The 26,800-nt window shown below is 40.4% G+C and overlaps 6 protein-coding genes across 7 annotated transcripts; 3 read left to right on the forward strand and 3 right to left on the reverse strand.

Moving 5' to 3' along the window:
- LOC109721660 (B3 domain-containing protein Os03g0184500-like) lies at nt 306-2,498 on the forward strand. The gene is made up of 7 exons (XM_020249377.1): nt 306-562; nt 657-755; nt 1,467-1,498; nt 1,593-1,767; nt 1,884-2,090; nt 2,185-2,241; nt 2,344-2,498. Exons 1-7 carry the CDS (start codon nt 422-424, stop codon nt 2,353-2,355), a joined length of 723 nt encoding a protein of 240 aa, XP_020104966.1. The 5' UTR covers nt 306-421; the 3' UTR covers nt 2,356-2,498.
- Nucleotides 5,702-13,484, forward strand: LOC109721244 (phosphatidate phosphatase PAH2). Of its 2 annotated transcripts, XM_020248735.1 has the most exons (12): nt 5,702-8,717; nt 8,975-9,051; nt 9,190-9,516; nt 9,610-9,683; nt 9,887-9,971; nt 10,576-10,662; nt 10,781-10,853; nt 11,195-11,238; nt 12,051-12,179; nt 12,327-12,425; nt 12,649-12,811; nt 13,281-13,484. In XM_020248735.1, the coding sequence occupies exons 1-11, from the start codon at nt 6,221-6,223 to the stop codon at nt 12,703-12,705; spliced, it is 3,549 nt and encodes a 1,182-aa protein (XP_020104324.1). In that variant the 5' UTR covers nt 5,702-6,220; the 3' UTR covers nt 12,706-12,811; nt 13,281-13,484. The 2 variants fall into 2 exon arrangements, with proteins under 2 accessions (XP_020104324.1, XP_020104323.1); XM_020248734.1 differs by having other exon boundaries at nt 8,975-9,516.
- LOC109721247 (calmodulin-1-like) lies at nt 13,605-14,499 on the reverse strand. The gene has a single exon (XM_020248737.1). It carries the CDS (start codon nt 14,399-14,401, stop codon nt 14,123-14,125), a length of 279 nt encoding a protein of 92 aa, XP_020104326.1. The 5' UTR covers nt 14,402-14,499; the 3' UTR covers nt 13,605-14,122.
- On the reverse strand, nt 15,374-18,308 carry LOC109721245 (probable LRR receptor-like serine/threonine-protein kinase MEE39). The gene is made up of 9 exons (XM_020248736.1): nt 18,072-18,308; nt 17,346-17,892; nt 16,786-17,249; nt 16,550-16,682; nt 16,352-16,423; nt 16,210-16,278; nt 16,036-16,107; nt 15,831-15,902; nt 15,374-15,739 (listed from the first exon to the last, which is right to left on the reverse strand). Exons 1-9 carry the CDS (start codon nt 18,151-18,153, stop codon nt 15,715-15,717), a joined length of 1,536 nt encoding a protein of 511 aa, XP_020104325.1. The 5' UTR covers nt 18,154-18,308; the 3' UTR covers nt 15,374-15,714.
- LOC109721492 (UDP-glucuronate:xylan alpha-glucuronosyltransferase 2-like) lies at nt 19,256-21,183 on the forward strand. The gene is made up of 3 exons (XM_020249142.1): nt 19,256-19,352; nt 19,550-20,160; nt 20,279-21,183. The coding sequence occupies exons 1-3, from the start codon at nt 19,285-19,287 to the stop codon at nt 21,181-21,183; spliced, it is 1,584 nt and encodes a 527-aa protein (XP_020104731.1). The 5' UTR covers nt 19,256-19,284.
- LOC109720956 (UDP-glucuronate:xylan alpha-glucuronosyltransferase 2-like) lies at nt 21,142-25,301 on the reverse strand. The gene is made up of 3 exons (XM_020248334.1): nt 24,932-25,301; nt 24,030-24,630; nt 21,142-22,362 (listed from the first exon to the last, which is right to left on the reverse strand). The coding sequence occupies exons 1-3, from the start codon at nt 25,106-25,108 to the stop codon at nt 21,407-21,409; spliced, it is 1,734 nt and encodes a 577-aa protein (XP_020103923.1). The 5' UTR covers nt 25,109-25,301; the 3' UTR covers nt 21,142-21,406.

Below are 26,800 nucleotides of genomic sequence, written 5' to 3' on the forward strand. Positions count from 1 at the left end.
ATACCCTTATACCATGTTCATATTTTAAAAAGAAAAAAAGTGTAAAATTTGATCCTATTTATTTTATCGTAATCAAAACACGCCATCTCCTACGACTTTTCGCAAAAATTTCTTTTAATATTTTTTATTTTAAAATGTTTTCAATTTTGAAATGGACTAGGCCTGGCCCACAAACTATTAACGTCGAACTCCGGCCCAACCCACCGGGCCGAAAACATGCGCGTCGAATTTACTTTTCTACCCCTTAGAAGTTGGAACCCGGGACGGGACGCATCAAACGTTTCCCTCGTACGCACTACGCACCGCACTTTTCAAATTCCATAACCTAACGGTCGAAATGCCCGAGTTTATAAAAGGAAACCCTAAACCCTAGGTCGTTCTCCCTCTCCATTCCTCTTTCTCCCTCGTTGTCCTATCGACAATGGCGAAGAAGCGAGCTTCGTCCTACGAGGAGGTTCGGCGGAGAACCCTAGAGGAGAACAAGAAGAAGATGGAGGAGCTCAACCTCCGCCACCTCTCCGTCCTCGTCCGCAAGGATGCAGCAACGCCGAAACCCTCTCCGGTGGCGACTCGCCTCTTCTCCTCCCTCCTCCTCCTCCTCCTGTCCCTTGATTGATGCTCCTTTATTTAAAAATTTGAGCTTTTTGATGAATCAGGCTAAGCAGAGGAAGCGGAGGGTTGTAGAAGAAGGGTATTTTACCTCCCCGAGACGGTCTCCTCGGCTCGCCAACTTGCCGGATAGTGAGCTTAGTGAAGTATGATGCCTCATTTCTTCTTGCTCTTTAAAAAACCATGTTATTGGAGTTCTTTTGTTGTGATAATTGTTTGGTATATGAAACCTCATGAATCATGAGCTTAAGGCCTGTTTAGCATGCCTGGATTCTCGCGCACAATGCTATTCTAAGTAGTAGAGCTGTTTCAAGAAAAACGCTTGTAGCTTCTTTGTTATTGTTCTGCAAAACAACTATCTACCGCAGTAGAAGCAGAAGATTTGAATTAGAGCTCTACAACTTTGGCCCAAAATCTCAATTCAGTTTCCTGTGCAGGCAAACCTTCAAATAATTTCGTTTGTCAAACACTCTTCTGCCGCTGAATACTGTTGAATATAAAGAAAACTAAAAACACCCTTTGATAATAGCTTAAGCTTTTAGAGAAAATATCTGTTTCACGTGTCATCGAAGCGAAGGGTCTGCATAGAGTGTGGAATATGAAATATTAAAAGCGCCGTTCTCTTATGTATTAAGATTTTAGAGAAATCAGCTATCTCACAGGAAGAAAGGCAAAACAGGTGCTCAGAAATGAGCTTCCATCTCTTTTGATTAGCCACCGACTACCTGCTGGTGTGACTTAAAGAGTAGCATTATATGTGCTTGATATCTCCAAGATAACTCCACTTCACATTTACAATGGTGATCATGATGTAGATCTACTAACTCTATAATATTCATTCTTTAATACTTGGATAGGTGTCCCTGCATACCAAGGAGAGGCCTTCGAGGTTCGTGATCATACCTTACACTAGCTCTCTTAACTTGACGCGTTCCCTTTCAATAAGAATAATTGTATATATTTCCTCTCATTATTGTTCACAGGGTTCTTCGAAGAACTTACAGGCGTCTAAATTTCTCAGATCGACCGTATGCTTCCTATGAATCCAAGATTTCTGCACAAAGAAAAGCGGAAGAAGTTGAATCACAACTAGACCCTAAGTTTCCTAGCTTTGTAAAATTAATGCTGCACTCGCATGTTATCCGAGGATTCTGGTTGGTATGTATAGAATGATCAGCTGTTATATAACAAAAAACTTATCCACCTTTTCCCTTCCTGTAGTTTAAGATGTGAATTTCTTTCATGCTAAGTTTGTTTTCGTCTCATTAAAACAGGGTCTTCCGAAGCACTTTTGTGACAGCTACCTTCCAAAGCACGATGCCACAATCACTTTAGTGGACGAAGAAGGGGATGAATTCGAAACTAATTACTTGGCATATAAGGCAGGATTAAGTGGTGGATGGCAAGGATTTTCTGTATTTCATGAGTTAATTGATGGCGATGCATTAGTTTTTCAGTTAATTGAGCCCACAAAGTTTAAGGTAACAATTTGTTTAATTCAAAAAAAAAAGAAGCTAAATTTAAAGCACATAATTTGTCTTAATTCAATTGACTAAATTGTTGTTTGCTTTTCAGGTATATATAATTAGAGCAGGTGGATGTGATCAGCTAATGCCAAAAGAGATTTCCCAGGTAATTTTTCTCTCCTCCAATCCCTGACCCTCGAAATGATAAATTTATCTTTGCTTCATCAACAGCGTCAAATAACTAATCATGCAATGTATCATTATGCAGGTGCAGGTATGAAGCAAAATGGTGGAAGTAAATGCCATTTTAACCCTTGCTTTTTGTGAGCCATATATAGTTTGCCCACATATCAATCTTAGTGAGCTCCTAATTAATGATTACTATCTACATTTATAGACAATTAATCTTTATATACTTGAACGAGTGTGCTATCCAACAGATAAATGGGCCAGAAATTAATGAGGAGACATAAGTAAGAAATTTCCTTTCAATCTTAGTGAGCTCCTAATTAATGATTACTATCTACATTTATAGACAATTAATCTTTATATACTTGAACGAGTGTGCTATCATGAATTTTGGGACTATTTTCATGATCAATTATTGCAGTTGAAACTTTAGATTGAAAGGAAATTTCTTACTTATGTCTCCTCATTAATTTCTGGCCCATTTATCTGTTGGATAGCAGTTGCATTTATGTAGTCTTAATGGCACATCAATGTTGTTGTTCTATTATTGCATGGGTACCAAAATTTTCTTTTTTCTTTTTTCTTTTTTTTTGAGAGATAGATAGCACGCTACCCGCTTCGTTTATTTCATTTAAAAATAAACTTAGCTGGAAATATAAATCAACTAGGATTCAAACTCGGGTCTCGAGTACCAACCACCAAGTCCTTTGCCACTTGCTTTAGGGAATGGGTATCAAAATTTTCATGTTCAACATAAATATGCTAACATTATCATGAATTTCCAATTTTCCATTTATAAAGCAATTATGCTAAATAAGTGCAAAAATGGATCAAACATAATGGGCATAGATAGTCAGCAGAGTAAGGTATATATCTGCAAATAAATGTATTTAAGCCTACTTTAATTTGCGTATTTGTTAGATTGTGGTTGATATATTTATATTTGTTTGTTAAATATGTGAACTTTTACTTCTTTCCAATATATATTTTCTTCAAGAGGTCTTGTTCTTCTGATTCTGGATTTTTGGTTTTATTTTTTCGGTTTTTGAAAATAATAACAATCTTTAGTTTATAAAGTCATTTGCTCTTCTTTTTGTGTGTGTGCGCGCGCGCGCGCGCGCGCGTGTGTGTGATAAGTACTTAGTTTTCAGAGGTAATTTAGAGTAATTTCGCTCAACAAACTTAGATAGATGAATTCGCTGACTCAATGGCTAGCTGAATTATTGACACGTGACAATCTTATTAAGGGCAATTACTATTATTATAATTAAAAACGGTTTAAACTATTAAAAAAAGATAAAAATAAGAGAGAGATTTGAGCATGCAATAATAAAATACACATTTTTCCGTGAGATTTTCTAAATTAGGCTTTTGTTTCTTAAAATTAATTTATTGTTTTTATATAAAAAAAATTATGAAAATACCTGTGCGTGACACACAGGTTAACGACTAATTTAACTAAAATCAACCATAGTAATCACCAGACAATCAAACGACATAATATAACTAAACTTTAGGAAATAAAAATCTTTTTTTTAAACCTTTTTATAACATTGAAAAAATAAAATAAAATGTCTTCTAGTTATATATATATGCTCAAACAAGGTACTTTTCTGAAATAATGATGAAAGAAAGAATATGCTTCACCAGATGCTCTCTCATTTAACCATTCTAGGCCATGGATACGCTACAGTTCCTTGCACAACTCAACTATCTCATCCAAGTAAATTTAGCACGAAACCTTGATGTGAGTCAGATACAGCTTCTCTGCGCTAAAAAGTAATAACCAATATGGAAAAATCATATGTTCAACCAAACCAAATACCGCTTCTAAAGTAACCGTTCTGTTTACACCGCTAAATTTGATCTACGCTATTCAAATTTTTTATGTTTAGAATTTTATAATTTTACGATATTATTTATCTAACATTTAGATGTTTTAAAATTTGACAACTTTTAAAGGCTAATATACAGTAAATTTAAGACCATTTGATCATCAGACAAGTATTATTGAAATATTATAAAATTTAGTTTTCAGAATGTGCATATAGTCTAGATTATATTTAATAGTACCAACCGTTGAATCATATATCTCACAGCCAAAACCATCCTTCTTGCTGCATGTATATATAGTTTCGTTCTTATGAGATCAATTTTTAATTGGAAGCCACGGGCTGTTTTAGCGCAAATTTCAAGTTTAGAGTCTAATTACTTTATTCTGACGTCTTTAATATTTGACATGTGTCGACACGATGATAAAGTATCGTCAATAAATATATTTTTATCAAATACTAATAAAAATTTTTCGACACTATATTCAAGCGTCGATATATTTATTTAATAACTCTTTACTCGACGCTTTTACAAACGTCGGAATTATTCTTGTTGAGACTTTGAAGTGTCGTTAGTTATTGTTTAAAGCGTTCTTAAGTTCGTTTATTTTATTTAAAAATAAACTTAGCTAAAAATGTGTATCAATTAGGATTCGAATTTGAATCTCGGATACCAACTATCAAGCTCTTTGGCCAAGTGTCAGATTTGTTATAGTACAGCGGATATTTCAAATTTGAAGTCTAATTGCTTTATATTTTTAGCAAAATTTATTTTTTTAATAAAAAATGAAGCGATAACACGCTACCGGTCTCTCAAAAGATAGAAAAATAAGTTTAATTTGAAGCCTACATGCAGCATTAAATAAAAAAGGACAAAAAATAATGGTGTTGAGTAACTCTTAACTACCATTCCTAACCAAGGTGTGAGCGTTAAGAAAATACGCATGTCCTTCCCACCAATCCCCTTTGCTTCATAATAAATTGAGGATCGCTTGATCACGTTAGGTCTTAGTTTTCGCATTAATTGGTTCAACCAGTTCAACTGTTCAAACTACATAATAATCATAATTATTAAAGGCCTCATAATTTAACTCGATTAATGGTTTACTTATCCATTTAAAGTTACTTTGGCTTTTGTAGTGTAAACTTTTCGAAAAAATTGTTCGGTTTTTTTTAACTAAAAAAGTTTAATAACTTTTACAAAAAATAAATAAGTTGAAATTTAATTATTGAAATAACTTTGGGTCTATACATTATGTTAATAATTTACGTATTATATTTTACCACCCAAACATATGCTTAATTGTCTATTACTCATTAACACTTTTTATTTTGCTACAAAAAATTTGAAAATATGAGGAGTAATGTATTATTATTAGGATATATATAATAATAAAAAATCGTTTCCACCGGGGCGGAAAGAGACCGCTCTCGATCCGAGCGCTCGCATAAATTACTAAATTAGTTAACTAATTAATTAATTAATTAATTAATTAGTTAATTAAGCAAATAAATAAACACAAAAAATTCGACCTTATTCGCCGGATTTTAATACGAATATTCTTCGGTTCGGTTTCCCAACTCCTCTTTTCGTATCCCCGCGGCCTCTCTCTCTCTCTCTCTCTCTCTCTCTCTCTCTCGCGTGCTCGGCCTCGTAGATTTTCGCCTTTTCTCGATCTCACGAGAGCGTGTTCTTGGACGCTTCCCAATCAATTCACGATATCCCATTCGCGATTGCGTGTTGGGAAGTTTTTTTTTTTTTTTTTTCCCCAAATGGGTAGCGATAAAGATCGCATTTTGGACGAGATTTTGATCGGTTCTTGCGTGTGAGCTCGGTTTTCCCCAATTGAGATCGCTCGTTTTCTCATTATTTAGCCTGTAATTCTTGGTTTTTCTTAAGAAATTTTGGAATTTATCCAAGAAGACGAAATCTGTAGGCTCGTTGCGGGATTTGGTGCTCGTTGATCTCGTGGTTATCCTAAAACAGGGAGTCTCGTTCAGGATTCTTTTGCTTCGAGGCTCTTTTATTTTAAATTTGGAGAAATTTGTATAGGTTTGTTGTAGAGATTGAATCTTCTCGAGATCTTATGATCTGGGTTGCTGTGAATTTGGGATTGTTGGAGGATGTACGCCGTGGAGAAGCTCAGCAGCTACATAACCCGCGGCGTCTACACCGTCTCCGGCCCATTCCACCCGTTCGGAGGCGCCGTCGACATTGTTGTCGTCCAGCAGCAGGACGGGACCTTCAAGAGCTCGCCGTGGTACGTCCGGTTCGGTAAATTCCAAGGTGTTCTTAAGACTAAAGAGAAAGTTGTTAATATATCTGTTAATGGAGTCGACGCCGGATTCGACATGTACTTGGATCATAAAGGAGAAGCCTTTTTCCTTAGGGATGCGAATTCGGAAGGAGACGAGTTTGTTGTGTCTCCTGTTTCGTCCGGCGATGAAAAGGATGAGAGTGTGCAGAAAGGGCGGTTGACGAAGATGCAGAGCTGTGATTTCGAAGCCCGCTCGATGGAGCCGATTGCACAAACCGAAGTGGGGGATGGGAAGATACCGGCGGAGACGAGCGCGAAGCGGTCTACTATTCTTGGCTTTGTTTTCGGTAAAAGGTCGATGAAGGGGAGCGATAAAGGCGACAATGTGGATAGAGTGAGTTCCTTGCAGCGCGCGGAGATTGCTGCCGACTTATTGGAGATGAAGTGGTCGACTAATCTCTCGGCTAAAGATCTAAGGGCGGATAAATCTTGTATAAACATATTGGAAAGTGATAATGTGAATGCTTGCGGTGTTGGGAAGGAAGAAGGTTCTGGAACATCTTCGCCAAAATATAGCGTCGATTGTGATGAGACTGTTGATTCTCGTGGTGATGGGGGCATCAATGATAATACTGAGGGAAGTTCTGATGGAAGAAATGGTTTGGAAGAGATGAGTGATCATAAGCCTCTATGTGTAAGAGTTGACGAGGAAGTTATAGAGATTTACCGAGAATCTACTTCCGCCGGTGGTCAAATGGCATCAGAATCTGCCGTTGAGGACCGCATTGTTGATGGTCCAAGCCATGATTTGGTCATAGATAAAGCTAAAAATGATTCTTCTGTTACTAGTTCTGGAAGCTTTATGGGAAAGGAGACACATATTGAAGAAATCACTACCCATGAAGTCGTAGAGATTTATAGAGTGGAGAGAGGCAATACAGATGTTAGGTCTCATATAGCTTCTTTAATGGGAGTGGCAGAATCAAATGGCATTGGCCAACATTTCCCTGGTTCGGCTTCGCATGATAGTGATACAGAAGACTCATTTAGTGAAAGATATGAGGATTTACGCAATAGTGTTTCTGCACTTGAAGGTGGAGGAAACGCAATATCTTCTGTCAGCTACCAAGAACCTGTACAAAGATCAAGTTTTAAATATAGAAGTCCCACTGATATAGTGGATGAAGCTGCAGATCTCTCCTTGTGTAAGGATATATCTCTTGAAGACTCTTCTGAAGTTATGTTTGAGAGAAGTGAAATATTTTTCGATGTAAAATCACAAGCAGAACCAGATGCTCAAGGAGAGAAAGAAAATGTGAATGCTTCCCATGTTCATCATGTGGAAGAACCAGCACTTGAGGATTCCGATTTGCAAAACTCTCGAGCTTCTCAAAATAAGGGTTCTTCTGTAAATATCATTTCAAATGGCTTTAGTGTTGGTTCCTCTCATGATGATGCTTCCAAAGAAATTTTTGGTGGCCGTAATGGTAATTCTTCACCAGATGTAGATTCGTTGGCTTCTAATTTGGAAGTTTGCGGTCCTAATAAACTAGCTGAAAAATTGAATGGGGACAAAGAAGATTTGGAGGAAATTAATGTTACTGGTATGCAAAGTCAGATTGACAGTGGACAAACTGCACCTACCATTTCTCTGCTGACATCCACATTGCTCGAGCCTCTTAACTCTAACAAAAACATAGGATTAGTAAAATTGTCAGACTTTTCGGATCAATCCAATTCAAATGCACAAGACGAAGTAGAAAAACCAATTATAGGGGGTGAAACGAACAAATTTGGTTTCGTTGATGGAGATAAGTGGGACAATGTGCCCAATGAGATTTCTAGATCGATGGAAGTATCAAAGCCCAGTGTGTCATTTTCTGATAACTTAGAGGACGGTCAATTTGCTTTCAGTGACCCGGAAAGTTTTGTTTCTAAAGGAACTGGAGATGATTTAGTAGAAGGTGATGTCGAGGGGCATGAACTGGAAATTGCAAGCCATGAAGAAAATTTTGAAGTTTCTTCCAGTTCATCGCAGCCTCCAACTAGTCCAATTAGTATTCCCACAATTAGGATGAATTTTGGAGGAAATCAAGTGTCAGCGAAATCTTTGCCCAATATTCGGTCACAGATACATGATCTTGAGAGGTCAGATAGTCTTCCCCCTGTAAGTTGCTCATTGAGTTCACAGCATGAAATTTATGAGCTGGATGTTCTCAAAAGGGTAGATTCAGGCTCTTCAGATTTGAATGCTGATGCTCATAATAATAAAGACCAAGGTCATCTTGACCTGGAACTTGCTGGTACAGTTCCTGCCGAGCATGAGGGCAAGCATAAAGACATAATGCTTAATCCTATGGTTGGTGAGTATATTCTCTAATTCAAACTGCTATACAAGAAAGCCAAAAAAAGATGTTTCAACTTTTAGTTTGTTGACTGGATTTTCTTCAAGAACTTAAGTTTTCTTCTGAATTTGTGCGCTTATGTTATTACATTGTATGTTAGCAAGTTTTGCAGAATAGTATTTCTGATCATTCATGAAGGTACTTACACATCATCTACGCCCCTTATTTAGTTGTGTAATTTGTGTTTATTTCTATTTTTATTTTGTTTGGTGTAGAGTTATCCCTCAGCAAACACTTGCTATATGAAGGAATGGGAGAGGATGCAGCTAGGCGAGCATTTGATTCTGAGAAGGTAGATTTAGAGAAATTTCGTGCTTTGGGTTCATCACTCGTGAAAAATGATAAGCTAGTTGTCAGAATTTCTGGTCGTTATTTTCCTTGGGATGCGGCTGCAACTATTGTCTTGGGCATGGTCTCTTTTGGTCAGCAGGAAATAATTGAGCCTAAAGGTATGATAGCCGTGGAACGAGTTGAGAAAAACTCAAAGAGGGACTCTTCAAAGGCCATTGTGGTTTCTGGTGCCAGCTGGAGGATCTGGCCATTCAGCTTCAAAAGATCAAGGACCATAAGCACTGTCCGCACAGCTCGTGAGAGTGCTGAAGAAAAAGCAGATTTTTCTTCCAAAAGTGCCAGGAGTATGACAAGAAAGGTGCAGTCACTTACCCCAACATCTGAGGAGCTCGCCTCCTTGAACCTCAAGGAGGGTAGGAATGTGATTACTTTCAGCTTCTCAACTGCGATGCTCGGGCGGCAGCAGGTTAATGCTATCAAATTCATTCCTCCTAACATAATCTTACTTCCCGGTGGACAATTAGTTTCTCACATGATTGATTAATTTATATTTCAACAGGTGGATGCTAGGGTTTATCTATGGAAATGGAATACTCGCATTGTTATTTCAGATGTAGATGGTACAATCACTAAGTAAGTCCTATACTTGAAAATTATGTGATCTGACCGGTTGACTTTGGTAGTATCAGTAGGCCTATTGAGACAACAAGTGGGTATTCATCAAGTTTATGTTACTATTTTTGATTTATGGAGTCCTTTTGTTTCTGTAGAAATTCTCATGGGACTAGTGTATTCTGCACTTCAGTAATTTCAATTATTTTATATCCTCTCTACAGATCAGATGTCCTTGGCCAGTTCATGCCGCTTGTTGGTATAGATTGGTCTCAGACTGGGGTTGCGCATTTGTTTTCTGCAATCAAGGTTTGTGCCATGGTCCTTCACCTCTTTTTTTTTAGCCTGATATTGCAGCTTGATCCTTTGTATTTAATCAAGCTTTTATTGAAATATTCAATTTTTTGTTGTCGTGAAAAAAATAAAGACTTCGGAGGAACTTGTTTATCACCCTGATGGCATTGGTGATCTTACATTACTCACTGCCTTCTCTAGATGCAAGAACTTCTATGTATCATTACTAACTGAAAGACCCTTACCCTAGCTGTTGAGTCGTTTGTAAATATTTGGAATTGGCAATAAGAGTCCAATTTTATTTTCTATTAAAGCTTGCATCTAGTGAGCTGCTAGCATTCATAGATTCTCTGCTGGAAAATAATTGCGCAAAAGTTCCTTAAAAATTCTTTAGTGCTAGCTTTCCTAGACTGTCCTAGATTTTCCTTAAATATTCATGTGTTGACTTTTTTTGGGTTGGGTGTTGGCAGTGGTGTATTTTTGTGACCTTTTGATAGGAAATGGCTGCTTACGCCTCGCTAAAAGTTCGAGTTTCCAGAAAATGGCTCCTTTGACACTATAAAGCGGAAATGCCTTAATAGTTTGTCTACAATTAGCTGTTTCTGTTGTTGTTTTACAGGAAAATGGATACCAACTCCTCTTTCTCAGTGCACGTGCTATTTCACAGGCCCATCTGACGAGACAGTTCCTCTTCAACCTTAAACAGGTAATAGCTGGTCTATGCATCAAAAGGATTATCTATGACCTCTTTTAACATTTTTTTTAAGTTCATTTCTTTCTCATTCCCGTTAATCTACTCTTTGGCTCTGCACTCTGATGTACAGGATGGGAAAGCACTCCCAGATGGTCCTGTTGTCATATCGCCTGATGGACTTTTTCCTTCACTGTACAGAGAAGGTGAACACTGTCCTATTAAATGTTTTTGGTGGCTTTATCTCCAGTGAAAGGTTGCAATAAAGATATATTGTTTTCTTCTCATGTATTGACCACCTAAATTGTTAATTGCTACCAGAGATCTCATTGGCTCTTCAGTGTGCTCGATGAGAGTACTGCTCACTGAAAAGTCAATGAGAATTTTGTGTAGCGATTAATTACATAAACGATTAAACTGACATTCTCGAGCATCTACGTTTGTTGAGTCTCTTGTATAGAGAAAAGGTTCCGGTTGTTCTGCGCTAATTTGTTATATCAAGAATGTTCTGTAATTTTGTTACTTGACTTTTTCTTATGATTTGTAGTTATCAGAAGAGCTCCGCATGAATTCAAGATTTCATGCCTAGAGGTGAGTCCTGCACTCTTCGTAATTCTCTGAATATGTGTTTGTTTTTGTTTTATACATAATGTGTATGAGTGCTGGAAATCATCTTTTGTATTCTTCTCTAAGGACATCAACAGGATGAAGCTATAGAACCGAGGTTCATAATATCAAAGCTTCTCTGGTGCCTTAGAAGATTGTAGCAACTAGGAAGGTTGTCAACTGATATTTTGAGATCATGAATAGAAATTCCACATTGAAGCATCAATTTGCCAAATCCATTATTGTTGTTAGAACTGATCTGTAGCATGGAAATTATGTAAAGCCCAAAAATCATGTAATTTGGTGATTGAAGATGTGAAATCTCTGTCATTTAAGTGGACTTGAAGGTTGAGAATATATGATGGGAAGCTCTAAAGCAGCAGCTGCATCTACCAAATTATGTAAAGCCCAAAAATTAAAACACAACTTAAGAAATCCAAGGTAGATTAACAAACAGAAAGGATCTCTTAGACCACAACTGTCTTATTTGCTGGAATCTTGGGCTTGTTGCAGGCTATTGCTTTAAGATAAGCTGAAATGTAAAAACTTTTTGACATATTGATCCCGGTTATTAGATATCTAGGTCTTTATTGTTTAAGTTAATTCTTTAATCATATTACTAAATAAACTAAAACAGTTCAGGGCAGAATCAGAGCTGTTTGAGGCTGTCCATAGTAATGACTGCATTTCATATAGATGTGGTTCGAATTTTGTATTTATTTAGAAGGTGTATGTCTGAGGAAAAAGAATTAACTTGCAATTTTTTGCATTCTTTTCTTGTTTTTCATAATTGCCAGGCTATCAAAGCATTGTTCCCATCAGATTGCAACCCCTTCTATGCTGGATTTGGAAACAGAGATACAGATGAGATTAGTTACCTTAAGGTGGGGATTCCTATAGGCAAGATCTTTATAATTAATCCGAAGGTAAGATTATGAAGATTCAAGTGTTCAATAGTATGAAGGAAACTTTCTGAATCATCAATGATGCCGCTGAATATTTGTACTCGCGCATACATTATGTATCAATGTTCGTAAGTATTCTTTTTATATCTTACTTTCATAAATGTATAGGGTGAAGTTGCAGTGAACCGTCGAGTCGATACAAAATCTTATTCTTCGCTGCATGCACTAGTCAATGGGATGTTTCCACCAATGTCCTCCTCGGAACAGGTAGGGTCACGTAATGTCCATATCTTGTTTTCTCGCGTTAACTAGTTAGCTCAGCCTTGTCTACAGCATGCGAACTTCTCTATAACAGTTCATTCCTTTTAGTTGAAATATCAATCATTGGACCCAGCTGGATTGCCTGAGAGTTTATTTTTGTTTTCTATGGCTTACTAAGTGTTCTGTAAGCACCTCTTATCTCTCTCTCTCTCTTTTTTTTTGAATTTAGGAGGACTATAATTCTTGGAATTACTGGAGATTGCCTCTACCTGAACTCAACATATGAACCTAAATTAGCTCGTCAGTTGCAAGAGGAATCAAACTAACGGCCTTGAGAGGTAAGCCGGAGAATGCAGGCATGTGGTGGTTGACAACCGTTTGTTGACATTCAGGTAAATATTATGCTTAGCTCCATTCTTGTAAGAAATTCATACACATTAACACTAAGATACAGCTGGAAAATCACTTTTACAATACAAAGCTAAAACAGAAATTTAACTAATGGCTTTTTTAATATAACACGGACTCAAAGAAGAATTTACGATGTACGGAATAAGTATAAGTATATTAACGACAAAACACTTTTTGAGCTTGTGCTAGAATAGCTATCGTTTGCCATCTCAGACTAGAGAGATAATTTATTGTGCAGCTACACGAAAACTTTTTTTTTTTTTTCTTTTCCTCTAGATAGATTTTACTTCGAACATTTGTAGGGATTCTATGACTAAATTAAAATGCTCAAGCTTTAATTTGTTTCGCTATGGTGCTTGGAGTTGTTTTCGTGTTGCGAAAATTCATTTCTTCGCACTGCCACGTTTTGCTTGTGCTCATCTTGTTAAAATGAATTCTCAACTTTTGCAGACCGATCACTGTTGGTTATGGTGGAGACTGATTGATCTTCAGCTTGAACCTGTATATAGCACTGGTCAAATTTGTTTTTGTACTGCGGCCATACGAGTAATGTAATTATATCTAGCACATTTAGCTATTGTATATCCAGGAAATGTACTCGCAAATATATGAAACATTATTCACAATAATATATCCAATGTATTCTCTGTTCAATTGAGGTGGCATGCTGATGAAATTTATAGCAGTGCTTAGAAAAAGAAAATAGTGTTGTACATCGCCTAAAAAATTTCTCAGACTTAATTCATCTTCACGACTGCATTGTTTTTTCCGGATGGTCAGCAAGTGTTTTTTTTTTTTCCCCCTCCCTATTTTGCCAAGTCTGGATATCATTCCAATGTAAATATGCCATCCGATCCCTGTTTTTCTATGTTGTAAAGACACAGTCCAAAGGTTCTTCCAGAGATTTGTCTGATTTTGTAGTTTCCTAAGCGATGAAATCTGAGTTTCAATTTTTGGGGTTGAGCTGGTGCCTTCTTTAATCAAAATAGATGGGAAGTATTGGAGAAAATTACCTTCTATTCTATTAATGCTGAACTGTTCTGAAACTTTTTTTTCCTTTCAATTAGCTTTCTCTCTTAACTATGTATTACTGATTTATATTACAGCACAGCAGCCAGAATAAACCATTCTTTATATCTGAGTACCACTTGCAAACACTGACAAAAACATTGCAGTTGCTCAGATGTTACAACCTAAGAAGAGAAGCAGACTCCCTAATATCACAAGCCAAACTTTGCATAGATGTGTACTAACAACCAGCCAAACCTGACCAAACTATACTAGTCATGAAGCTAATATGCAGCTATCTTGAGACCCATGTTTTTCTGAGCGAAGGCAACAAGGTTCTCGATCTCTGCATCATCGATGTACCCGTTACGGTTAGTATCGGCCTGACGAATGCCGCGGATGCTCTTCCATGTGGTGAACCGCCCCCCTCTGCTACGGATGGCCTTTCGCAGCTCATCTCTGCTGATTCGCCCGTCCTTGTCAGTGTCGAACTTCTTTAACCACTCCTTGAACTCTTCGATGGTTAGCTCACGGTTGTTGGAGAGGTTGTTCTTGATTGCCATTATTTGTTCGGAGTGTTGAGGCTTGGAGTTTAGTTGTGCAGTCTGAGACTGGCAATTCTGCCTCCTGATACCCTTAAATATCTCAGGATTTTTGCAAGGTGAGAGCTATTCTCAATTTCTCATTGTGGCTCACTTTATTCAGTGTTATCTTTCTTAGGTGTCTAACAACCTTTTCCTGGGAAAAGCAAAAGCTAAACTAGCATTTTTTTTTTATAGTATTTGCAAGCTTTCGGTTATTCGGTTAGAAGAAGCATAGGACCAAAAGGATGGTCACCAGGGATGTTTAAACCTCTTTGATACAATTATTTTGCTTCTAAGTTCCTCTATAAGCCACCTGCTGATCTGTACCTTTATGCTGGAAGGTATACTAGTAAAAAGAATGGGCAGTAGCCCTTGTTGTTTAAGTTGCCTAAACTAGTGTTGTCATGGATGGGGTGCATACAATGTGCTAGGAGGAATCTTTGAACAAAACAACTTTGTGGGTCTTGAGGAATAGAATCTTGAAAAGTTTGAGATAACTTCTAGCACAAAGTTTTAGTTAAGATGCACTTGGATGGATCGGTAATCATGAGATTAGATTATGCAAATCCATTTTGAATCCAAAGGAGTATGATTTGGGAGAATATCATAGTGGAAGAGGTAGGTTCTATCTCCAACTTTGTAGGATGGTCTTTGTTATTGAGCCAAGTTGCATAGTTGGATTCTCTGTGTTTTTTATAAAAAAAAAAAAAATTGAACCCACCCTAATCATAGCAGGTCCTGTTGAAAAGTATACTTTGGTCATGGTTTATGATCAAAAAGGCTATGAGAAATCTAAGATATATTTTTTTTCAAATAGGATGGTCCTGTGTGCTGCTGTGCTCAGACAAATATAGATATATCTCTACCTCTCTATTCATGTACACATCTACTGTACATTCATATATGAGAAGAATTAGTCTGATTCTTTTTCTCATTTATAAGAACAAAACATAGCAAAAATCTCCATATTCCTCTTGAATTGGGGTTGCTGAATACATAACAGAAAATTCCAGTTCAGTGCTCAGTAGGTGAGTCAGGGAACAGCAACTAGCCACAAAAAATATCTCAAATTGAAATCTAAATGGCACATCATGGTTTTCATGAACATCATCTTTATCCACAGATGTGACAAAGTAGAGCAACATGATTAGGGGACCTTCATTTTGAATTCAACCCATAAAACAAGCCAGTGGGGCCTAATGAGCTCAACTCTGGTTTTCTAATAGAGAACCAGTACAATTTTTCTTGGCACTCCCTGCACATTGGTGTCCTGGTATTCTCCTGCTCTCTATTTAGCTTAATTGATTGCCATGAGTCCTGTAATAATCACCATAATTAGTCAGTAAAATAAGCAACACAGAAATTAATGGGCTGAATTAACAGCTAACATGTGAGGGTAGTGGCTTACTGCATGTCGAGTCCAGGTTTTTTTCTCAGTGTGTCCGGAATCTTGCCTGTCAATTTGTTGTTCTGCAGATACCTGGGATTCAAGGGACACAAAAGGGGATAGAATTAGACCCCTTTTTTTTTTTTTTAACTTTTCTCTTTTTTTGTCTGTGCATATGGTCTAATTTGAATCTAATCTCTCATGCACAAATTAATCGGGAACTTACAACTGTGTTAGGCTCTCCAGCGTTCCCAGTGCTGAAGGGATCGGCCCGGAGAACTGATTATCATTCAGATGCCTGCAATAGGAAGATCGGAAAAAGGAGAAGAGAGCGATTCAGAAGCCCCCGACGAATGAATCATCGATATAAAGGCGAAGAATGAAGTATTTTCGAGCTTACACATTGACCAAATTCCTCAATTCGCCCAAATCCGGAATGGGACCGGAGAGTTTGTTCCCTCCGAGATAACTGCGACAAGCGCAGCGACATCAGTGTAGGAATTCTGAAGCATTCATGCTCAGTAAGCAGCTGTGAAACTTACATATGTGTGAGAGCCGTCATGTTCAGTATGCCGTCAGGTAACGATCCCGAAAGGCCGTAGTTTGTCAGGTTCCTGCGACGGAACTAATGCGATGTTATTGTTGTGATGATCCATGATCAGATAACTAAATTCTGCGGTTTGTTTACTGAAGCGAGCGAATAAATGGAGAATCATGACAAGTCCACCGCAGAGTTTTACAATGCTTCTACTCGGAAATCCTTCGGCGAGCAAACCACGCCGGTCCACGAATGCTCCGGGGGTAAGCACGGATCTCCGCTCCAGTCCGGCGGTGGGTTCTTCAGGCTCCTTTTCAGCTCCTCCATGGCAATCACTGAAAAGTAGAAAAGTCAAACTAACTTATTTATCAAAGGGGGGACCCGAGGCGTGACAGATTGAAAGGACCACAAGCGGAATTCCAATTCCAATTCCAATACCATCCCTTGTGACCGTTCTCCCTCCGAGAGGCACCACTAGAAAGATCTCCCCTGCATTGATCACCGGCCCGACGGGCGAGCTCTCGTCAGGAGTGAGCGTGATCTGGGTCTTCCCTCCGAGCTGCACCTGCGTCCCGTAGACCACGACGCCCGCCGTCGACACGTTGAGCCCTCTGTAGAAGTCCTCGCCGTTCACCGTCACGTCGAACACCCTCCAGCTGAACGGGCTCGGCGTCCGGTTGTCCTGGAAGTAAAGCACCAGATGGTAGCTGGCGTTCGGCAGCTCAAGATCCGGCCAGTGCACAACGAGCTGCTTCCCCCGGCTGGTTGTCAGGGCCGTCTGCAGTGCTTTCTCCGGCGGCAGGTTCCAGAAATCCGCCGACGATATGTTCGAATGGCTCTGCACCACCGGGTTCGCGTCCTTGAACGGCGCCCAGTAGCGGCTGAACTGATCATCTGGATAGCTAGTTCCGTGCAGTCGAACCCGCGAACACTCACTCGGTTAGGCTCTTGCTTGAATTTAAAGGCTCTACAGACCGGGGCCAAATTCGTAAATGTACCTGATGATCGGACCGTTGTATCCGAACCCGTGGCGCGCGATGGTGTTGAGCGCGAAGGATTCAAAATCCGTGGAGTTGTACATGGAGTCCTCCAAGCTGACGAGCTCGAGCGCGGAGATGAAGGGGCTGCCGGACGAAGCCGTGGCGTTGTTCCTCGCCAGGCAGACGCTGATCATCCTCCCCTGCGCAGCCACGACGATCTCGTAGTAGGCGGCGAGGCCCTGCGCGTAGGCATCGGCGGTGTCGACGGTGCTCCACCAGGTGCCCTCGACGATCTGGTCGAAGACCGGGGGGGCGTCGCCGCCGTCGAAGGCGCCGTAGAAGTAGGTGGTGCGGACGAGGTACTTGGCGCCCTTGATCACGGGGATCTCGTAGCAGTGCTTGCGCGCCGAGGCGTCGGGGAAGAAGCGGAGCGTGGACAGCACCGGGACGACGGTCGGGGCCGCAATCTTCGTGGCGTTGCCGGAGCTGGTGAAGCCCTCGTCCTTCAGCCATCGGATGCTCCCGATCGTCTCCTCCTCCGCCGCGCCGCAGTTTATATAGTAACCTGCGTGTGCGTGCATGCATGCATATATGCCAATGTTAATGCACAAAAACTCCATTATTTCAATATATTAAGATTATAACACCATTGTTAAAAAAACTTCGATAAATTTAGAAAACCTTCCAAAGTATCATATTTCAGGGAGGGATTATCCTTGTTTGTTTAATATATTCCCTAATTACCTCTAGGAAGTGGAAGAGCATCATTTTGGGAGGGTCCTGTTGCAACCAGGAGGAGGAGGAGGGAGCAAAAGGAGAAACGCATAGTAATTGAGGAGCTACGTACGCACCCAAAAAGAATAGATTTGGTGCCGCAGGGGTTATCCTGCTTCACAGCCTCGGGTAATCTCGCGCATGGAGTTGTTGGTGGGTCCCGAAATGGTGTCTGTGTTTGTGTGGTGAGAATGATAGGAGGAAGGGCATTGCATCTGACCGTTGGGGAAGTCAACGCATGGTGTCAACACGTAGATGAGGAGATTTCCCGGGTCTTAAAAATAGAAGCGGGTTGACCTGGTCAAAGTCTAAATGGGGTTATAATTTTTTCTTTCTTTAGAAAAAATAATAATAAAAATGTTTGTAGGGTTCACCGAACACACCCAAATCCTGCTTGTAGCGAGAATCGAATTAAAGGTTCATACCTTACTGACCAAGACATTATTTAAAAAATAAATTCTCTGCAGACTCGGTGTGTATAAAATTTACTAATCTAAGATAATATGATTACGTTCCATTTTCCAATAGTGATTTTGATCATGTAGCAAATTGTTATAGTTTCCTAAAGTATTTATTAACCATGTAAAATACTTTTAAGACCTATTTGACAATGAAGACCTTCTAATTAATAGTATTGGACAAAAAACGAGTTAAGAGCAAAACATATAATAATAATATTTTTTTTTCCTTTTGTTGTGATAATACTGTAAAAATGGTATTTTGGGATATCCATATTGTGACATTAGTATTACTTATGAAAAATAAATGAAAATTTGTAAAAGTTACCACAAAATGATATATAGAGTGCATAACTAGGCAATAAAGAACCAAACAGGTAACATATGAAACTGTATTTAAAAAAAAAAAAAAAAAAGCTTCTCCTCTCGCATTATCTCTTGTACATCCCCACCACTACGAAGCCAATACTCGAAGAGAAATATTCCTCTATCTAAAAAAAATAATTGGCAAACAAACAAACCACATGGTGATTTGTTAACTCATATTAATTTGTATGCAATATTCAAAGAAGAGGAAGGCCAATGTTTGTTAATCAACAATGGACCCAACAGGGGAGACGTTTAAGGCCACCATTTCAAAAGCTCTAGTAACCAAGATCAACATAGCAATTGTGATCTTCTTGTTGGTCACCTGCGTCGCTGTCGTTGGCCTCCGCCCGGTGTCCATGTTCAACACGAATGTCGCCTCGCTCGTCGAGTGCGCGCTGCGCGATTGCCATTCGAAGAAGGTGAGGTTAGTCCAAGTCCTCTAGGAGTGTGTTCTAATTTCTACCATCAATATTAATCATAAGTATGTTTGCCTCCTAAAGACAAATTAGGTAAATGCCACAATTATAATGTCAAATTTGCTATATATTGTACAACTATATCAACCAAATCTTGTAGCAAGAGGTTAAGATTTAGAATTTGAATTCAAAAATTTGTATGTAGGTGGACGGAGGGTCGGTCTCCAAGAAACATGACCAGAGAAAAAATGGCAACAGCAAATGAGAAAACTCCGAGCTTCCTTCGAGCTTTGCGCGGGGACGCAGTGATCGGTTTGGTGAACATGGCAGACGACGACGCGATCGAATGGGGCATTGTGGCGAAGACTGCAGTAGTAGAGTTTGAGAGGGTGTCGGAGAATATCAAATGGAGCGATCTGTTCCCCGAGTGGATCGACGAGGAGGAGGTGTTCGAGGGCATGTCGTGCCCCGAGATACCGATGCCGGGCTTTGCGGCATACGAAGAGATGGACGTGGTGGTGGTTAAGCTGCCATGCCGGATTCCTGATGTTGGCTGGAACCGGGACGTGTTTAGGCTGCAAGTTCATTTGGTGGCCGCGAACTTGGCGGTGAAAAGGGGGAAGAGGGACTGGCGGGGGACGGCAAAGTTGGCGTTTCTGAGTAAGTGCGAGCCGATGAGGGAGCTGTTCCGGTGCGACGACATAGCGGGGAGGGAGGGAGAGTGGTCGATGTATGAAGCTCAGGTGGAGAGGTTGGAGGAGAAGCTGAGGTTGCCGTTGGGGTCGTGCATGTTAGCAATGCCTCTTTGGGGCGAAGGTAAGGAACCACTAATTTAGAATGAATAACAGGCCAATCAAATAACGCCAAATAACACAAATGAATAAAATGGTACGCTATATTATAGGAACTTTTGTAAGTTGGTGTGGTTTTCCAGGAATCAACGAGGAATTCAATGTCTCGTCGAAGTTCAGTGCTCCGCCGAGCCCCTCCGGTGATCCCCGTCGGGAGGCCTACGTGACGGTCCTCCACTCCAAAGAAAATTACGTGTGCGGCGCGATCATGCTAGCCCACAGGCTCCGCAAGACGGGCTCTGACCGCGACCTCGTCCTCCTCCACGACAAATCCATCGGCCCCCAGAAGCTCCAGGCGCTTGCCGACGCCGGTTGGGCGCTCCGCGAGATCGAGCGCATCCGTAGCCCCCATGCAAAACGCGGCGCCTACAATGAGTACAACTACAGCAAGCTCCGCATCTGGCAGCTAAGCGACCACTACGACAAGGTCGTCTTCGTCGACTCCGACGTTCTCGTCCTGCGTAACCTTGACCACCTCTTCCGCCTCCCGCAGATGTCGGCCACGGGGAACAGCCGCGCGATCTTCAACTCCGGCGTGATGGTCATCGAGCCGTCGAACTGCACGTTCGAGGCGCTGATGCTGCGCCGCGAGGACGTCGTCTCGTACAACGGCGGCGACCAGGGATTCTTAAACGAGATGTTCGCGTGGTGGCACTGGCTGCCGAGGAGGGTGAACTTCCTGAAGATATTGCGGGGCAACACGACGGAGGAGAGGCGGATGAAGGACCGGCTCTACGTGACGGAGCCGGCGACGTTGTACGGGCTGCACTACCTGGGGATAAAGCCGTGGAGGTGTTACAGGGACTATGACTGCAACTGGAACGTGGATGACCAGCGGAGGTTTGCGAGCGACGCCGCGCACGCGGTGTGGTGGCGGCGGCACGACGAGATGGGGGAGGGGATGAGGAGAATGTGCGGGCTGACGGCGGAGAGGAAGCAGCAGCTGGAGAACGTTGGTTTGATTCTGAATATTGGTACAACAAAGTGATGAAAAGAATGAAAGATCTGAATTGAAATTGAAAATAATTGACTTGCTCCTCCTATATATCTTTTCTTTAAAAAAATGAAAAATCACTTGAGCTGGTGACCTATGGTTATTGTACTTGGCCATCAGCTAACTGAGTTGTGGTATGTGCAGGCATCCGTCGGACAATCTGATACGATCTTCAGTTCCAATTAATGTTGCTCTAAATTTGAAAAGTTTTACTTAACTATTCTGCGATCAAATTTTGTTTCCTGTTGTCGGTGATATTCATCTTCCAATGCCCGTCACTGAACCCCATCTTCTCCGCCCTCTTCCGCCGTGCCTCCAATATATATACATGCTCCGCCGTGAGCCCGCACACCCACCTCAGCCCCTCCTCGATCTCGTCGTACCGCCGCCACCACAACCGGTGCCCCTCGTCGTTTGCGTACTTGTGCATGAACTCGGCGTCCCAGTTGCAGTCGTAGTCCCTGTAACAAGTCCACGGCTTAAACCCGAAGTAATGTATCCCGTGCAGCTCCGGCGGGTCCGCAGCGAAGAGCCGGTCCAGCCTCTCCCTCTTCTCCGCCGTGCTATGCCACGCCATCTTGAAGAAGTTCAGCCGCTTCGGCAGGCGGTGCCACCACGCGAACATCTCGTTCAGGAACCCCTGGTCGCCGCCGTTGTACGAGACAGTGTCCTCGACGTGCGCCACGAGCGCTCCGAACGTGCAGTTGGACGGCTCGATGACCATCACGCCGGAGTTGAAGAGGACTCCGCTGTCGTGCACCGCCGATATCTGCGGGAGGCGGAAGAGGTGGTCGAGGCTGCGGAGGATGAGGATGTCGGTGTCGATGAAGACGATCTTGTCGTACTCGGTGAGCTGCCAGAGGCGGAACTTGCTGAAGTTGTACTCGTTGTAGGCGCCGGGCCTGGCGCGCGGGTTGTGGATGCGCTCGATCCTGCGGAGCGTCCACCCGGCGGCGGCCAGCGCCTGCAGCTTCGGGCGGCTGATGGAGTCGTCGTGGAGGAGGACGAGGTCGCGGTCGCCGGCGGACCCCGTACTGCGGAGGCAGTGAGCCAGCATGACCGCGCCGCACACGTACTTTTCAGAGGAGTGAATGATCGTTGCAAATGCCTCACGCCGTTGCCCAGGGCTCGTCACGGAGGCGAGACTCGAGATATTGGATTCACCGTTTACACCTGAGAGGAGCCTAGTTAATAATATTATTATTAACAAAATAATTTTTATTTTTTCTTCAAAAAAAAAAAAAAAAACATGTTAGTATAGTCTGCCGCCCAAACATTACGCCAATTTACATAAAAGCGTGCTACACCATTCGTCGGTCTCGATATTTGCGGTTCTAACTTTTACAAAAAATATTTACAAAATATATTTAGAAGTAACGCGTACAATAAGAGGGGCAAGTGGTGCAACATGACAAAAAATGATGCAAGAAAAATTCAAATAGTGCATTTTCTCACAAAGTTGTGAACTATACAGACATACTAGTGCAATGTTTGCTTTAAAGAATGTAATATGGGATTGGTCAGTGCGATACAACATTCCCTCGTCGTTTTTCTTTCGCTCATTCTATTTACTTTTTTTTTGTTCCGTACTGCTTCTTCTTTCTCTTTTTTCTTATTATTTCTTATGAGATTACAGATAGTTCTATATATGAGATATAATATGACTAAACCTTTTAACTCAGTTGTAACATTTTGAGCAATAGTTAGATCTGATTAAATAAATTAAGTATATTAAAATTAGAGTAGTCATAGAATGAATGATACCCTATGAAAAGTTGGGCATCACATTCCTCTCCTTCTGTTGCCTGACCGCTGTTACAAGAGAGGATATTTAAGTATATATCGCCACGAGAGTGAAAGCATAAAGAGATTTGGATCGGATCTCGAGGGGCTTCTTCGTCTCCTCCGTTGTCTCATGTACCCCCCTCGGGTTACGCTTCGCCCTTCCTTTCCCATGCTATTATTTTTTTTCTTTTTTCTTTCTTGTCATTCTTCTTCCTCTTCTTTCTTGCCGTAGCCGGAGGAAAGAATATTAAAATATTTTTCTCAACGAGAGCGAAAGTAAAAAAAGATTTGGGTCTAATCTCGGGAGGTTGTAAGAGATTTTAATAATAAAACATATATAATACGGTTGACAAGTTGTGCAACATACGTAACTAGCAGTTGCAATCAAAACTTCAAAAAATATATTATTCTTAGTGCAATATTTACGTCAAAAATGCAATGCAAAATTAACCAGTATTTTATCTTTCGCAATATATATATTTTTTTAGCCATGAGATTTTACTTTGACCGAGCTTCAAACCTATGGACCTTTTCTCTACAACCCTGAACTTACAAACGCAGGGGTGAGCCAGTGGGATGCCACGGTGGGCAGAGGCCACATGGCGATATCTGATTGGCTTATCTCTGAAGTTGTTCACACCTAGGGGTTGCAGAGAGTTGACTCTCTTTTAACGTCTCACAAGTTGATCTAGCAAGACTTAGAAATATTTTCATCAAAAAATCTGAGCTGAAATACATAGATAAAAATAAGCTTTACATTTTTTCAAAAATAAATTCAATTAAAAATTATTAGATAATAAAAATTGGAATTTGAAATCTCGAATTTCAATCAATACAAGTTATCTGCTACTTGTGTTATATAGTTATTTTTTCAGCGCTAATAAATTAACTCTTTTACTATAAACGCATTGAAGGAGAAGTTAGGCTAAGGTTTGGATTTTCTTTTGTTTCAAAAAATGAACATTTAGATGGAATAGATCATAAAATTAAAAATGGTCTAGAATGGAATGCTAATAAAACGATACAACGAGTCAAATCTAATACAAAAAGATTACCTCCTTCCGGAAGCTGCAATGCAGTCTTGCAAGATCCCCAGGGCAGGCTAACCTTCTCTGCCAACTTATCAACCTGCACTTGGTACATCCACCACTCCCCCTCCCTCGCCACCAAGTCGTCGCACCGGAACAGCTCCCTCATCGGCTCACACTCGCTCACCAGCGCCACTTTCGCCGTCCCCCACCCGTCCCTCCTCGCCTTTCTCACAACCAAGTTCGCGGCCACCAAATGAACCTGCAGCCTGAACACGTCCCGATACCACCCGGGATTCGGGCTCTGGCACGGCACCTTGGCCACCACCACGTCCATCTCCTCGTAGGCCGAAAAGACCGGCATCGGGATCTCGGGGCACGCGCTCCGCCCACTCTCCTCGTCGATATAGCTCGGGAACAGGTCTGTCCATTTCAAATTATCTGGCACGCGCTCGAATTCGACCACTGTTGATGCTTCGTCAATCCCTAGCTCAACTGATTCGTTCTTGCCTATGTTCACCAGGCCGATTCTCTTGTCCGCGATGCGTAAGCTTTCAAAGAAACTCCGTTTTCTCTCCTTTTCTGTTCTACTTTCTCTCATTATGTTATTCAGCACTCCCTCTTCCACCTGCGAATTTTCATACTCAAAGTTTCAATTTCATACCATCCCTAGACAAAGCAGCGAGAAAAATAAGAAAATCAAATATAACTATCTCATTAAACTTAGATACGAGTTTTCCAACCATACTGCATGTCTAAAATCTTTTACATTCATTCAATTTAAACAATTTGTGATGAGGTTCCAATTACAGAATTTGAGCATGCTTTAACTACCTCAAAATATTTTATCTTGATCACTTTTTCTTAAAAAAATCAGTACGTTCAAATTTTCACAGCGAGGGATCTACAAATGACTCAGGTTAGCTAACCTTCATCGCGCGGCAATCATTCCAGGTGCACCAGGCGAGGGAGGCGGCATTTTTGTTGATGAGAGCCGTCGAGCAGAGGACGAGAAGGGCGAGGGAGGTGACCGACACGAAGACGAGGAAGGCGAGGTTTATCCTGACGGCGACGCCTTTCGACGATGCCGCCTTATGCATCTCCATTAATGATAAACCCCTGCGTCTTTGAGAAAACCTTAGCACTTATTAATGCCCCACCTTGATCTTCTTGAGCTTACAATTATATATATACAGTAAATTTTCTTCGTACCTTTGGAAACTTGTGAATACGGATGACTAGGAAATAAAAATTTGGTTTTGAAATTGATTCCAGCTCATTTGTTTATTTGCGAATGTGGGGAGAGTTTGGTTTCTAGCGGCGGCCGGCGATGCATTAACAAAGAAAAATATCGCGCACTTGATATAGTATTTTTAAAAAGTGTTACAATTTCATCTAAAATATCTACTTTAATTGCAACACAAAACAAAAAGAACAAAAATAAATTTTTTTTTCTTTTAATTTGTTTTTCTAAATAAGTAGTTATTTATTACCCAGCTGAATGTATTATAGATTAATCAACTATAATAATATAATGATTTCATTTTTTTTCCTTTAATATATTAAATTGTATAAAATTAGTGATGGGAAAAAAAATAAAAACGACAAGGATAACTAATTTTTTTTCCCAGATAGGCGGCGATTGGATGGAATTAAAAGGCCCCTCTGATAGGCTGCCGTTTTTAACTTGTTGAGTTTAGGATTAGGCTTGGATGCATCAAAAAGCTGTGGGATTTGACATTTTTATTTGTCATGTTTCACATAGTTACAGGTTTGGCCATAAGTTAGGTTTAAGCCTTTGACATGTTATGTTGTCTACAAAAGGAGATGAGGAAGAGAAATTGAACTTTGCTACTCTCTATTTAAGTTGCATACTCAACATGTGTGCTTTAGGCAATATATGCAGATAAGTGTTGACTGTTGAGGAAGGGCATCGATGGATACTGATATTTACCAACCGTCCCTAGAGCAAGTGACAAAGAATTTGATAGTTGGTACCCGAGACCTAAATTCGAATCGATTCACATTTCTAGCTAAGTTTATTTCTAAATGAAATAAACGAAGCGGGTAGCGTGCCACCTATCCCTAAAAAAAAAAATGGATACTGATACTTGAAATTTTATCAGTATTCGAATCCAAACGAAGTGGATTTAAATAATATTAAATAAGTATAATTTTGATTATGGCTACCGAGAATGAAAATCAGACGGATACGCGAATCGCAACCCAAATCCGAACAAGACGCGCGCTAGTTTTTATATTATAAAATATAAAACTTTGAAATTGTACTTCAAAGATTTATATTTGAGTATGATATATTCTGAAATTTGGTAAAGAGAAGTGATTGCTTTTGGGCTCAGTTTCGGATTTTGTTTTTTTGGTCAAATTCAGTTTTGGTGGTAAATATTTAAAACTTAATGTTTCATATTCGAATTTCAATTTTGCTTGTCAAGTTTGGGTTCGAATTTTTTAAAATCTATAAACATGCTCCTTTCCTGTGTCACCCTATCTAGTAATTATAGAAAAGATAAATACTATTTGTACAATCTAAATAATATATATATTAGGGGTGTCAACGAGCCGAACACGAGCGAGCTGGGGCTGGCTCGTGTTCGGTCCAAACACGAGCTGGCTCGCGAACTGACCAACGAACAATAAGTTAAATGAATTAAATTGGATATATGTAAAAAACTAAATTTATAAAATCTTACTTATTAAACTTTAATCTAATGGTTGAAATTTTACATATAAATGAGTTTTTTTATAATTAAGCTCTACTTTATTTTTTTTGTTAAAAT

The sequence above is a fragment of the Ananas comosus genome, linkage group 15 (assembly GCF_001540865.1).
Source record: "Ananas comosus cultivar F153 linkage group 15, ASM154086v1, whole genome shotgun sequence".
Classification (NCBI taxonomy): domain Eukaryota; kingdom Viridiplantae; phylum Streptophyta; class Magnoliopsida; order Poales; family Bromeliaceae; genus Ananas; species Ananas comosus.